This window comes from Varroa jacobsoni, unplaced genomic scaffold (assembly GCF_002532875.2).
Source record: "Varroa jacobsoni isolate VJ856 unplaced genomic scaffold, vjacob_1.0 scaffold_1442, whole genome shotgun sequence".
NCBI classification, from domain to species: Eukaryota; Metazoa; Arthropoda; class Arachnida; order Mesostigmata; family Varroidae; genus Varroa; species Varroa jacobsoni.
The window spans coordinates 59,547-74,492 of NW_019214344.1; the positions used below are offsets into that span (position 1 = coordinate 59,547).

Consider the following 14,946-nt stretch of genomic DNA (forward strand, 5'->3'; position numbering starts at 1 on the left):
ATATATTATGCTATGTTTTTCGTTTTTTCCTTTTTTTTTCCTGAAAGATGTCTTTTGGCATCAGCAGTCAATCATAAATTCAGATGTCTGATGTAGCCCATTTGCTGCAATTCATAAAATCGAGCCCCTGCTATTAATTTACCGATTTTGCGTTACGCGTTATCAAACATGTTCGCCTTGTCCTTCCCAAAACGATGAAAACCGGTCTTACCCACGAACTCTGCATTCATTCACTTTTTTGTTGTGCCTAGTAAAGCTTTCAGTGTAGAATAGGATAGGGGTGACGGGTTGAATGAAACGGCCTACGTATGCTGCATTGGTTATAAAAAAAGCTATTGCTACCGTAATGCGTAAATATCGATCGCCGTGTCAAAATCACTGTCTTGAATAGTCTAAGATAAAGCGTCATGTGAGTTTATCAAACCTAAACGTCGACTACCCAACAACTAAAAACACTGACTGAGTAGTTGATTCAAGGCTGTATCAGCTCATCAAATAGATCATCAGACTAGTAGTGCAAGAGGCAAGGTCATGCTATTACCTTTTGTTGTTATGGCTGCCTTTGGTATTCGCGGCCTTGTTTCGTGCGTACACGACAGTGTCGCATTGATAATCAGTCAGGGATACTGGCATCGGCACCACCAGCACTCGTGATTCACAAAAGTGTGTGTGTGTATGTGTGTGTGTGTGTGTGTGCTTTATCTATGCAGCATAAACGAAGTCGAGAGTGCAAGAAATCACGGGAAACATAACTAACTATTACTACGACAAGTACAATTAGTGCCAACCCTGTTCCCTGTCGCCGCGACTTTTGTCACTGCTTACCTGCACACCGCCTCCCCTGTTCATCTAAGGCTATCTCTTAGATAAAGAGCTTTTGGCAGGATTGATGTAGGCTCTTTAGGCATGTCTGTCTCGATCTGCACTTGTGTGACGACAGATCGTCATCCGTCACACAATTGCAGTATCATACGCTGCTACGACAGGTAGCGTCACAATAGGGTCACACTCGCATAAAAGAGACACGAGGCCTCCAGAAACAAATTGTAATCTGAAGCATAGTATTCATCAGCGATAGGCCAATAGTCATAACTAATAGTACGTTACTCACTGTCTAAGTGGCGGCCGTGAATGAACAAAAAATTAAGTAACGCTCATTGTCGGAACAAGATGGCCCGGTCCATCGCACTAGTATTGCTTCTGACTCGGACGCTTAAATCACTTTTCCTCCCTACAGAAAATTTTTAGGAAACGACACACATCTGCGTGAATATATTTATCAACACATCGGCGCTAGTGTAGTTATTGTTAGTACAGTACGAGTCCTACTTGGAACGGTTATTTAGATGTGTCATAACGCGTGTTGTACTGTACGTCTAACGAGCTACGTCGCGTATATCACTCTCAGGTCGATTGCGTTGCGAAGCTGTTTCAATATCAACCGAAAGCAAGATGCTAAAGGACGCCTGCTGGTGGCGCTGTATACCTCGGCTGACTGTCTTCTGTTACAGTGCGCCACTGTCGAAGAACACGAAGAGTGGCTGTCAACAATGCTGCAATTGCAGCAGGGGATTTTGCCATCGGATCAAAGACCGTCCCCCCATTTCGGTCAGTTGATTTTGTCTCTTTAAAAAAATTAGTTAATGTAGTACACGAATCCTACTAGCCGTGTTAACGTAACGTATTGTATCTATATCCGAGCGGTTTCAACCTTCAAAAAAAAGCTAGAATGCTAGAAAGATTCCTCTAGATAATCGGTCTAGGCTATCTTTTTCTAATAAAAATCCGTTCATAATAAAAATTAATAGCGAAATGTTTAGTTACAAGGCTCCGCTGTATCCTTACTTACGATAGGTTCCCGCTTTGTGTTGGCTTACATCGTTCTTTGACGTTTTGTAATGCACGTGCGTTCGTCTGTCCTTTTCCATATACAGATCACATATGGGAGGTCTGTGTCAAACCAAAGAGTCTTGGAACTCAGCAAAATCTTCAGGGTGACCATCGTGTGTGTCTAACTTCACGATCGTTAAGTCTTATACGGCTTGAGAGGCACCGGACAGCAAGTAACAATGCCGATCACAGGGGCCTAGGCGGAGGCCGCGGTGGGGATCGAGAGTGCCAGCCGACCGTCGAGTTCACCCTGAATTCAATCCGCCGTTGCGGACACACCGATTGTTTTTTCTTTATGGAACTTGGGCGTAGCTCGGTGACAGGGGCGGGCGAGCTATGGATGCAGACGGATGACACCGTCATCGCTCAGAATATGCACGAGGTCATTTTAAGGTAAGGGGCTGCCGATCTCTCTCTGCCATAGACTCTTGCTGTAATTTCAGCTTTTAGAGAAAATTGCAGCAGAGCATAGGCGTCCTATACGCTGTATGAGCATATAGACGTAACGCATTATTACTGTAAACGTTATAGACACTTCTATTCTATTTTGTCAAAGCGTCGATCTGGGCTTACCCGTATTCTACAAAACTCTCCAGTCTCTATATGGCATTGACAAACGGCTCGATTTGTTCCACTGGTTCGCCTGCGTCACTTCTTCCATTTACTGATCCCCCTTTCTTCAAACGCATAGTATTGGTTAAAGTCTCATGATGTATCGCTGTTGTCGTCTTTTGTGTACTTGTTGTATCTCTCCTGTACCTACGCGTATTTCTACTTACAGCGCTATGAAGTCGTCGAAAGTAAACGAGGAGTCTCTTCGACCGCGATCTAACTCTACCTCGGAGACTAAGCCGTTGACGATTCCGACGATTCCTCACGGCCACTCACCTCATAATGTCCATCAGAATGGATATTTTTATCCACATCCGCCGTCATTGGGTGGAGGCGGAATCGGCTTAGGCGCCTTGTTTGGTATACCAAGGGAGCGATGTGATTCAATGCCGGCGCGTCCGCGACAAAGCTCCGAATCCTTTTTTGATCAGCAGCCTGCCGTGCCCACTAGGTGCAACACAATTGATTGCACTCAGGTTGGAGGGCGGCCTTGGTCCGCCGGCGCAGGTGGTGGTGTCTCACCTCTGGGACATCTGCATGGCCATGCATTGTTAGAAAGCTGTAGCGAAGAGCCCCACTCCCATGGGGCTACCACAGCTACCCACACCCATCTGCATTTGAATGTCAGTAATAGTACGAATTCACACAACCCCCATTCTCAGCCACAGTCGATTGTCGAAGAAACTGGAGGCGACGGGATGTCCGAGTACCTGCCGATGACCTCGCCTGGCCAACTCGACTCAACAGGTAGCCTGCTCGGATCTCCCGTAACACTAACAGACGGTGGCACCTCATCGTTGAGCAGCGGGCATGGTGGCATCCATCCGTTACCGGGTCCTCACAGTGGTGGCGGATCGCAGTTTCTTCCACGTCAACCAAGTTCGGCATCGTCCAGTAGCGAATACATGAGGATGTCGCCCAGCCACGATCAGTTGCTGCCGTCCGGCGGCAGCAGCAGCAGCAGCGCGAATTTGAACAATAACGGAGCCAACGGTGGAAACAACAATTCGAGCATCGTTATGAGCATCAGCAATAACAATAATAATAATAATAATAATAATAACGTGCAAGATGTGATGATGGGCAAGGCGCTTCCGTCAACAGCAGTGGATACCGACGCGTATATGTCAATGAGTCCGATCGGCTTATGCCAGGCTATTGCCAGTAAAAACCTTTTAAACAATGGTATGTTATTCTTCAGACTCTTCTTTTGTCGACCCCAACAACAGACTAGAGATTGCCACAATAATTATGTATGCAGCGCTTATTCTCAATAGCTATTCTCAAAATGTGGTTAATAAAAAAAAGATATATACATATATATGGTGCTCTAATATAAAGTATGGTGCTCTAACTTGCCTGGTTGATTTTGTTTAGGAACCCTAGCAAATGGCTATGTACCTATGGAGCCACCATCCAGTTTGTCGTCTACGATGGTAATAAGTGGGTCCATACCACCGCTCGGAGCGCCTGGACTTCGCAGTGGAACTCGCGGCGTCTCGGAGAGTTCACCCATGTCACCGCCTGGTTATATGGAGATGGCTCCCCTTTCATCCTCGCTTCCTAAATCAGGTAAATGACCCACCAGTATTGAAGCTACCACTAAAATGGCCGATCTGTTAATTAGTTGAATAGCATTTACTACTTTTAATTTACTGCAAACTCCGTTACTGATTGATGGAGCGTTGGCTCATAGAATCTTATATGGTATCAACGTCGGAGCTTATTTTTAACCTAGCTTCCCGCCTATATGGAATTTTAGTCGGAGCTTTGAGTGGCTCCTGGGGCTCTTCGATTCACTCGATACATGATGCATCGCCCACGTTCGACCTCAGTGTTGAAGGTTTTCAACTTGACAAGGTCAAAAGCTTTATCGCGGCTGGCGATGGAGACGATCAGAGCCTGCGAACGGGACGTTCATTTTCCTGCGGCAAACGTCCTTCGGAGCAACGCAATTCAAGTCGGTCTGGCCTCGCAGCCGGACAGGGTTCTGGGCGCGTCCGAGCCTACAGTGTTGGATCACAGGCTAATCATGCAGCAACGCTTGCGGCAGCCGCTAAAAAAAGGACGCAGCAAAATCAACAGCAGGACGTCCTCGGCACGCCCACTTCAGGTAAGTCAATAATGAGTTGCGTTGGAGCATTTCCATATGCATGAGGATAGCAGCTTTTTTGGAAAATGCTAGATGTTACAGGCATGATTCCGGTCTAGCATTAACGATCGTTGCCGCTGTAGCCCTTGAACCGATTGGCTTATAATAATGTTAATCTTATAGTTCCGTGTTGTTCACCAACGAATCTTGGGTTTCACGTTGGTCTTGCAGATCGAGGCCGTTCGAACAGCTATTCGAAAAAATCTTCCTCAACGACAACGTTAGGATCACGCCATTCAGAAGAGTTCATGGAAATCAACTATGACGAAAATTGGCATCGAGCCACGGCATCCGCCTCCGCAGCAATGGCCGCTATGGTCCCATCTCTGCAGGCGACATCCAGTTTGCCGCCGGTGTCTGCTACTAACATAAACAGCAACGGATCGAGCAGCAACAATAACAATAAGGAGAGCAGCGAATACCTGCCCATGATAAGGGTGCCTAACTACAAGGTTAGTTTTAGCAGGTGAAGCGCAATAGCGAAGCCCCACAAGCCGCTTTGCTTCAAAGGTTAATGATCAACTATTTAACGGATGTAGCAAACAAGTATTTGATAATCTCCAATGATGTTCTTAACGAACAGCAATGTAAGCTAGACATTGTAATGACAGCTGATTATTCAATACATAAACACATCACGGATATTTACTACGTAGCTTCAAACTAAACTGTCCCGCAGTGTGTGCGGCTCAAGTATTACTACCACATTTCTTGATGACCTTACAATGAGAGATTTAGTCGCTATCAAAATAACTCAACCGTATTGTGTTATAATTTGCATGGTAGGAGCCGGAGTCTTCGATGAAACTATTTCCTCTCAAAGAAGTAGAGGTGTCGTCGTCACTTAAGGAAGCATCAAGCTTCCAGGAGAAACACGAATTTGGGCCCGTTCGCACCAGAGAAAGTATAACCGGCAACAATTCGATAACACGTAGTGGGAAAACTGGCCACTCCGACTACATGGACCTCAGTGAACAGTCCATTTCGCCATTGAGCCTCAAGGCAATAGCAGCTTCCTCATCCCATACGTCGCAGCAGCAGCAGCAGCAGCACATCCATACGCATCGAGCCACGCCTTCGGACACGGAGGGCGAATACGTCTCTCTCGACATGAGTCGGCCCTGGCAGGTACGCAGCTTCAGTTTATGCGGAGCGCCCGAGCCCAAGAAATGTAAGTCCGAGCTGATTACGACGATGTCTTTTGATGTAAACATGACAGCAGCTACGAAATCTTCACCCCCACCGGGACAAGCAGGACCACCCCCACCCCCGGTCGTCGCGGTGCCTTCCCTTAGCGGAGCGCTTACGACAACACAGCACAACTACGAAAATCTAATGTTCGGCGCCAACGGAGCTACTGTAGAGGCTGTGTCAAGTTCGCAAGACAGCCAGGAGCCGATGGAGACGGATCAGCCGAGCGCCAAACTACCACCCCCAACTCCGGCGCCTTCGCCTACACCCGAAAACACGGCGTCGTCGATCGGAGCACCAATACACACTGGACTGCCCACAGATCTCTTCGGACAGCCTGTGTCGCCCCCCTCACCTATAACCGTACCGTCAACAAGAGTACCAATGCAGGTCATGCCCGGAAGTGATCGCGAACTTAACTATGCGTCGCTGAATTTGTCGCAAACAAATGACGAGCCCCCGTCACCATCCAATTCTCACGAACCCGGCGGTGCTTCAGTAGGTGCCGACATCGTGCCTCCAGCCCTAGGTCTAGCTAATGGCATGGGACTAACTGGAACGAGCGCCAGCGGAGGCGTATCATACAGTGAAGTTTATTTCAGGAAAAGCGAAGGTCTGCGAGGTTCAATGCTGCGAGAGGGTAGTCGCGTCTAATAAAACCCATTACTATCCTTATCATGGCTTATCGTAATGTTTCCCTATTAGGTTCACTGCAGGCCGAGAAAAAGTACTGCTGGCTGAAATGATACTTGATTCAAGCAGATAAGGAGCGCCTGCAGATCATCTGCTTTAGTGCATTAAGGGCAGAGAAATGATAGGGGACGCAAAGCCGGTCTTGACCCGATAGCGCTTGGTGCTGCCCAAAGACGTTGCAAGGCAAACAGATCTTTACCATCAAGGTGCCAAAATTAGAGCCAGACATACCGTATTTAAATGCACGGGCCGCTTTTCCTGCTGGCTAGATATGTAACAACTTCTCTGCTGGACCTATTTACGCCGTTTGTATGGGAGTTGACCTTTTGCATGAAACTACAAAATCAGTTCGAAGCTAGGAGAAAGATGGTGACGCACAGGAAGCTAGAGTAACTCGTTGAGTTGGTAAGTTTCGATGAGCGAAAGAAGCTGGCATCTACAAGTATTTAAGTTCGATTGGATGCTTGAAAGTGTAGGATGATAAGAGAAAAATAACTGATGCTCAATAAAACTGTGCGTTTAAAAATTGTAGGCCGAGCAGCAACGGGTGAATACGTGAGGGCCTTCTGGTCTTGTCTGGTCAGTTGCCGCAGGTAGTTCTAGTCTTATTATTATTATTATTACTATTATTATTATTATTGACGCTTATTATTGTACGAAAATATTAGACAGGCGTGTGATATGATAATACCGACGCAGAACGATAACAGTTGTGGGAATTTGTGTGTGTTGTGCATGGCTCCGGCGCTTCGAAACAGGGCCACCAGTAACCGTCTCGATAATAACATAGTTATCCGATTGTCTCACCGGAGCCAGTGTACACGGCGCTAAATAACGCGACACGTACCGATTTCATAGCAGGTTCACTGATGGAGAACCACTGCGGCCGATCCCCTTTTCGTTTTCGTCCGAGTATAGATGACTACGAATTAGTAATAATAAAATGAGACCGAACAGTATGTTTGTGCCTGTCTGACAAACTCAGGCAAGTAATATACGAGGCCTGACGGGAGCTTGTTGTTACGCAGGATAAGTCGTAGTAATGTGTTACTTTAGTGCTAAAAATCAAAATTAATTCCTCCGCCATTTGACAGTTTTCAACGGCGAACTTATGAGACATGTGATTATCGTGACGATGATCCATTCTTAACCCGACAGTAACATACAAACATTAGTCAGATGAAAAAAGAATGACGTACTGCTAAATAACCGAAAACATCAGAGAGAACGCGCCCTAACGTCTAACAGATAATAAGCTTTGTTACCCGCCGACGCTAAATAAGAAGAAGCCATATTAATTACACACTCAAGATCCAAACAGGTATCGATATGTATCTCTACGCTACTATGCTAAGTGAAATAGATCAACCCCTGCTGTTATGACATTTATATTTCGAGGAGCACACATATATATATATATATATATATATATATATATATATATATATATATATACATACATGTTCTATGTTATATACATAATCGTATATTGGTATAAAGAATATACAAGGAAAAACGACGCTGCCAATAGAGAAGATTTGATTAGCTAGCCCATTATGACGCGTTAGTCTTCATGACTATAATGATAACTACTATTATCATTATTATAGCTATAGTATCTCTATAGGCGAGAATGACAATATTCATATATTACGACGTTGTGCTGACAATGATGTCGGTAACTATGGCGCACAATGCAGTTGATATAATATGATTAAGAAGAGAGTGGCGTTTAATGGTGCTTGCTTGTTTTATTGGATCTATATGTCGCAACGAAATCTTCCAACAGCAGGCCTTCACCAGAGAGTCGTCCACGGGTCGCCCAGCTGAAAGCGACTTTATTACCTTCGAAACGACCCACTGTAGGGGCCGATACAGCAGCAGTGTTACAGATAACAGTGACGTCGATGCTACTTTATTAGGGAATCAATAACCGAACAGGAAAACGCAGGCGTACCATGCGGGTAGGCGGTAATACGGGATTAATCTGGTCACTATTGTTATTATCACTATCATCTGTGCGACGCGAACGCGAATCAGTATCAACATTGAAATGACACGGTAATGAAGACCAGATAGCAGATAAGAGATTCACTCGAATGATCCAGTGTCCTGCTTCTTCAACGGCCGCTACTGTTGTTATTTTCCTGTAAATAGCTCATGTACAAAGCAAACGACTTCGGGAAGAAAGCATACGCAGATGAGTGGAAAATGGTAGAATGCAGAAATATACACTTTATACGTATATAGTTATCATGATTATGGCAAAAAACACTATATACATATATAAGGTACTCCGCTGATACGATTACTACCCTGGACACGATGGTAATGTTGACTATAATGATATATACGATACCATGCATATGATGGATAGTCTGTAACTGCATATGTGGAGAGACTCATGCAACCGGCGAAACGTGAGTAGCTGAGAGGAGTTGAAAGAAATAAATATTGTTAGATCGATACTGAAATACGGGCCGCGTACTCGGTAGAGTTATTTTGCAGTGAAGACATGAAGATTAGTTACGTTGTCGGTGAGGAACAAGCAACCGCACTCCTCTTGCCATTAACGTAATGATCGTAAACCCGCCACTCATGGAGCCGGGAAAGGCTGTGTGCAAACGCCCGCAAGATAAAATATTTATATACATATATACACATAAGGATATACATACACTATGCTGATATATTAAACGATATCATAAAAATAATAATAGTAATATTATTACTGCGGATTGCGGACTACATCACAAGATACGCATATAGCAAATCTCGGATAAAGCATCGATAAAAAAAAAAAAGCAAAAAGCTGATGAAGAATAAGGACGCAAAAACGGTTACAATGAAAATCTGTTTATTACGTTCTGATGACAATGGCTGACTGAGGATTGACCGATGATGCGGATCATTCATTGATGCTGAAATGACGAATTTTTGGTCGGTATAATGGTGAGCAGTGAAGTTTGAAATGAAAAGACGGAACAGACTATATTTCGTGTTACCATTATTATTATTATTATTATTATTATTATTATTATTATTATTATTAGTCTACAATTACTGCTACCATGACCAGTGAAGTGTTCGGAATGACGTTTGATCTTTCCATTTGAAGAATGTCGAAGTGTGAGAGGAGTATGTGCTAACTTAGAAGAAACCACAGAAGGACAAAAGTGCATCAGAAATAAACCGACTGGATCGGGGAGTCATCATCAGAAAAAGGAATGATCGTGTACATTAAATTGAATTAGTGAATCAATCGCCTTTTATTGATCTGTTGATTTAGTGACTTGTGGCTGATTGAGCAGAAGGGACACGGTGCCGAAAAGCCAGTACCATGCTCTGTCGTTAGTACCGTGAAGCAGAAATTCGAAATAGTAGAAACGTAACAAAAACCGCGAACTCTTCAGTGAAAGCAGACGACGTACTTTGTAGAAAAGGTGTTTAATGCCAGAACATCGTTATAGTTTGTGGCTGCTAAATATATGCACATACGTACTAACTAGCTGGTGTTCAGGTGATTTGGCCAAACAAGAGCCGATCTCGTGGACACCTATAATGGGTAGCGCTGTTTGTGTACCGTAGCTGAATCATAAAACATGTAGTGGGTGTATTATCATATAGTCATTTCTCGTTATATTGCAATCGTGGCCAAGACACGAGTTATTCGACGAGATAATTATCGCCCTTTGTTGGTGCGCCTGATAGGGACAGCGCTAGCTGATGTGATTTGGTAAAGGAATAAGATTACGGTACATGGTAGAAATTTGACCGATGACCGAAATGCGTGACGCAGACGTGTTGAAAATGAAGGTCAATTCAATTGGATTGAGTTGTATAGGCGTTGAAGGTCTATAGACAGAGTAACTACTCATGCACTTATAGACGTCTATTTAAAGTCGAATTAGGCCGCGCTTTGCGTATATTCTGATTATGGGCCTCGATCCTCTTCGCTAGGAACGTGAATCGGGAGATAGAAGCCGGTAGGCGTTAGTCATTTGTGTACGGTCTTTCATTGCATATACACGAAGTCAGCTTGTCTTATAAACGCCACAAAAACGACTAATGCAGAGTTTTCAAAGTTCAAATGAACTCAATCATTGAAGTCAACCTACTGTCTTTTTAGTATTATATGATACTACTGGATTTCTAATCGAATACGTATAAAATGTTTTTACTCAATAAAACGAACATTTCATACGTATTGAAAGGCATTTTGTGGGACAGCTGACTTTGACTTGTGTTTTTTCGCTCTGGTCATGGAACTGGGCTCTCCACTATAATACTTCACGATATTATTTAAGTAACTAACTTGAATGATCCGCTGTTTCACTATTCAACAAACTGTTAACCAAGTGACAATTGAATTGTAATGTGCAATGATTTTGTGTGTCCAATGGTATGGATTGACTAACGTAGCCAAAACAGTGGCTAGAAAAAATAGGTAACAGGACAAAGGTGTGGACCCGTATCTAGTCGTAACCAGTAGCTCTGAGGGACTGATGTGAAAATTGAAGCACAACAGATAGAACGCTCTTGGAAGGCTGGCAAAGACATATTCTAGAGAAATTGTGATGATTATGGCGAACACAGTGACGACGAAATGAAGACGTTCGTCCGAACTCTCTCGTGAAGGGCCGATGGGGATCAGGGCAACGTTGAGGGTGCACTGAAAAGATGGACAAATTTTTTTACAGGTTATTTTTCGAACGTGGCCTTATTAATATTGCCACTAATCCGTCGAAAAGGTAATAACTTAACCGTTACACGCTGCTGCCGCTGCCGGGTTGGCAATCGAACAATTCGTTTATTGTCGTCGTACCATACATGCACGCCAGGCGTGTGGTGTCAGAAGAGAAGAGTTTATCGAGAAAAGCTGAAAATGATCAATTTCCATCAGTTGAATACATATGTACATATGCGTAAATAATAACCGTCATGATAAAAAGCGTCCATTGTGCTGATTTTCTGTTCGTCGTATGTTCACGATGATACACACGCCAACAAACGCGGTGGCAGCGACTTACTTGTGAATGCCATCCTTTGACTGATCTCCCGACGCGCCTCGTTATATAGTATATTCGGTTACGTAGAGATTGGCCGAGAAAGCGGTAAATTTCATGCCAGAAAGTAGTGACGCTTGGAACAGCGCAGTGGTTCTTGCACAGCGACGTCCATTGTCTTGGAGAGCGTGTTTACTGGTTTCTGTCGCGAGCGGTGCATGCAAAATGGTCCAATGATTCCGACGCTGTACATTCAACTATTGTCTGATTTGAACATGGAGCGCAGATTTCTCGCCCTAGAAGAAATCACACGACACGAACGTTGATAAGTAGAGAAATCATGGAACTTCAATAGAACGATAGTGACTAGCGCGTGTCTGTGTGGGCGAGAAAGGGGTATGAAGAATGAGTGGAAAATGCACGAGGTGGAAATAACTGGTCCGGCTGGCGGACGCTGACGATCGGGCCAGCCGGCTCGTCAGGAGAGCACCTGTGTGTGTGTGTGTGTGTGTGTGTATGTGTGTGACTAACGCTGAGCTACAGCGATGTCTACTGTCCTGCTGTCGACGACAGATATACAAGCTTCCTGCATCACTGAAGACAATGATACGGCGCCCATGACATGGGAAATAATCTCGAGTGACGAGTATAGTTGCTCGTGGATTTCAGCAACGACACGTGCGGTTGAAGAACGACGCGAGATTCGGTCGACGTCAGCTGTCCTGCTTAGGGTGCATGGACGACAACTTGGTGTATGTTCATTTTGCCTATGTAAATATATGGAATCTTTGTTTAGCCTGAACATCCTGTGACGGCCATCGTAGTTGCCTTATCCTGCCTTGTGTTATGGAGTGGGAAAAGTAGCCTGTACGAAATATGGCATCGATCCGCAACTCGATTTCCTACAACTGTAACTTGCAATCAGTTCGAATGTACAACGCACGATGCTGCGACGTTACGAAATCATTTACGACCACAAATATTCACTTTGGCGCCTATGTATCGAAGAGTAACTGTAAGCCTTATCGGGATAGCATGTGGATCCCTCTATGACAAACGATTGTAACAATGCTCAACAATAATTATGCTACGATTTTTACGTGTCACTACTGTCGGAGACAAGTTCGAGCACGTTACGATGTTAACAGCCAGACTGACCATGTTCGCCAGCTAACGTATACACGTGACTAAGGGAAATTACGGCACTATGCCAGCGGAGATTCGACTATCAGCGGGGAGGCTAAAAATACTCGACGAAAAACCGTGACATTAGAAGTGGGCCAGCGAATCGCGTTTTTGTGACGATGCTGGCTGTCGACCATAGTTCCATACTGCCCGTCTGGATCGGAGGGCGGAGAATGACGGTCTGCTTGGAACGGGGAAGGCGCGTCAGGCTCCGCCTCGTTCTGTCATCCCGGGCACCGATACCTACGTGTGGCCATACTGGCTCGGCTGGTAACGTGTAATCGCTGCCGATAAACAAATCGTTATAATAAGTAACAGCCAAGTATAATCAAAAACTAGCTTTAAACACGCTCGATACAAATCGACTGAACTAGTAAAGCCACAAATCTACTGCTACTACTTACGAGATCAGTACTTATAATTGACTGCCGGTCTGTCGTATCAATTGAACGAGTAAACAAACAAATTTCGTCTTGCACTAATCGACGAAACTCGTATGGGACTGACATACTGGGTCGACTGGGAAAATCGAAGCGTAATAGATGGCCCCCCTGGGTCATCTGTATGGTGCACTTTTGCAGTGCTTTATTTTTCTACGACGAACATTTCTTTCAAGATCTGTATCTCTATTACTGTTGGCTGAACGAGCTACTGAGACAAACACTGCAAACTCTACCTACTCCACCACCAACAACAAGTATGAATTCATTGTTGGCTGTATTTCTGTTGACATTCGCCATTTTCTAAAAGACTATGGCGGAACTCTCGCCGCCACTTGTTATTCATTTATTAATAGAAGACGATGAGAAACCGATAAAGTCGCCTGCACGGGCTAACTCGTACGTAGAGCAAATATCTGAACAGCTCTACGTATCCGTACATGTTAATCAAATTCAGAATTGTATCAGATTGCATTGCTGATCGGTTGTAAATGTAAAGTATACGGTTGTCTGTTAAGCTGAATAGGCGCAATGAAAAGCAGATGATTCCTGATGCATCACCTAACCGGTAGTCAAAAATATGATCGCTGAAATGAGTGATGCCTAGAAAAGGTCTCGGCACTTCTTCGAACTTGGCCTTACGACCTGCTAATTTAGCTCAAAATCGAGCCAGAATTCGGTTCGTAAGGACGAGAGTGTGAAAGTCTAGCGTACCTTCTTTATTGTTGCGTTCATATACCAATTCCACGTTTAAGCTTCACTAAATTAATCTATTGGAGTTACATTCATTTATCCTGTACTAGAAATAGCTCTGTATGATGCATGTTACGATTGTCAACTCAGTGATTACTGTCACCCTCGTGAGCATCGCGTGAATGTCTGGACGATTGCAGGCCGCAGCGAAACGAATTACACAACACATAACGAGGCCTTCAGACAACTTCGACTAGCGACGAGTGTCAGACATAGCCGAGATGGGCTGGTCCCAGTCATTCGGAACCCAAAATACAACCAGGAACAATATTAAATAAATGCGTAGCAAGTAACAGCAGCAATCATTACGATGCGGATATTAAAAAGCTGTCGCGAATAAGCATGGCTTGCTAGGTCAGTCCTCACCTAAGGCTCTTTTCATAACAGGATCTAAAACAGTCCGCAATGTCAAGCAACGCGTCTATTTTGGTGTCAGTACCCTAATTATTGTTATGCATATCATACAAATATATCTTTATTATTCCGGCACTACAACTGGGACATCTCTGCTTATACCCCCCCCCCCCCCTTGGAAAAGAGGATTTACGCACATTTTACCTACTCATAAATCTAGCAGTCATCCTATTGAAATGCAAAAAATTGGGAAACGCCCACAATAGCTGGCTACAAATCATAACTCTGGATAAACAAAATATGTAGTATTGACCCTTGATTCCGTAAAACCATGTTAATGTCCTATTCAGTTAGCACGATTATGGAGCTGAGAAGGGCGCTACTTATGATAGTAGTAACCGAATGACGGCCGTAACGCCACAACAAAGGCAGATACGTTCCTCCAGCGTTAACTTAACAGAATGGCTAAGAAAAACAGGTGTTGATTGAACTGGAAAGAAAACTAAGTGCTCAAAAATCTTGTGTGTATCCGTGGATTGTCACCAAACTGTTCAGCGCTCCGGAATGATAATCTGTGAAAGGAAGGAAAAACATACAGAAAATTCATGCGGACGCAAAAACAGATACATACACAAACTATGAATATATTCATATATATATATATATACAT

At 44.2% G+C, this 14,946-nt stretch overlaps 1 protein-coding gene across 1 annotated transcript; it reads left to right on the forward strand.

The window, feature by feature from the left end:
* Positions 1–1,408: 1,408 nt before the first annotated feature.
* On the forward strand, positions 1,409–14,459 carry LOC111270069 (uncharacterized; the record flags this gene model as incomplete). The annotated part of the gene is given in 7 exon segments (XM_022850074.1): positions 1,409–1,608; positions 1,935–2,283; positions 2,672–3,687; positions 3,880–4,074; positions 4,265–4,615; positions 4,826–5,106; positions 5,441–14,459. Coding segments are annotated over 7 exon segments (3,451 nt in total), but the record flags the coding sequence as incomplete, so codon positions are not given.
* Between the last annotated feature and the right edge of the window lie 487 nt (positions 14,460–14,946).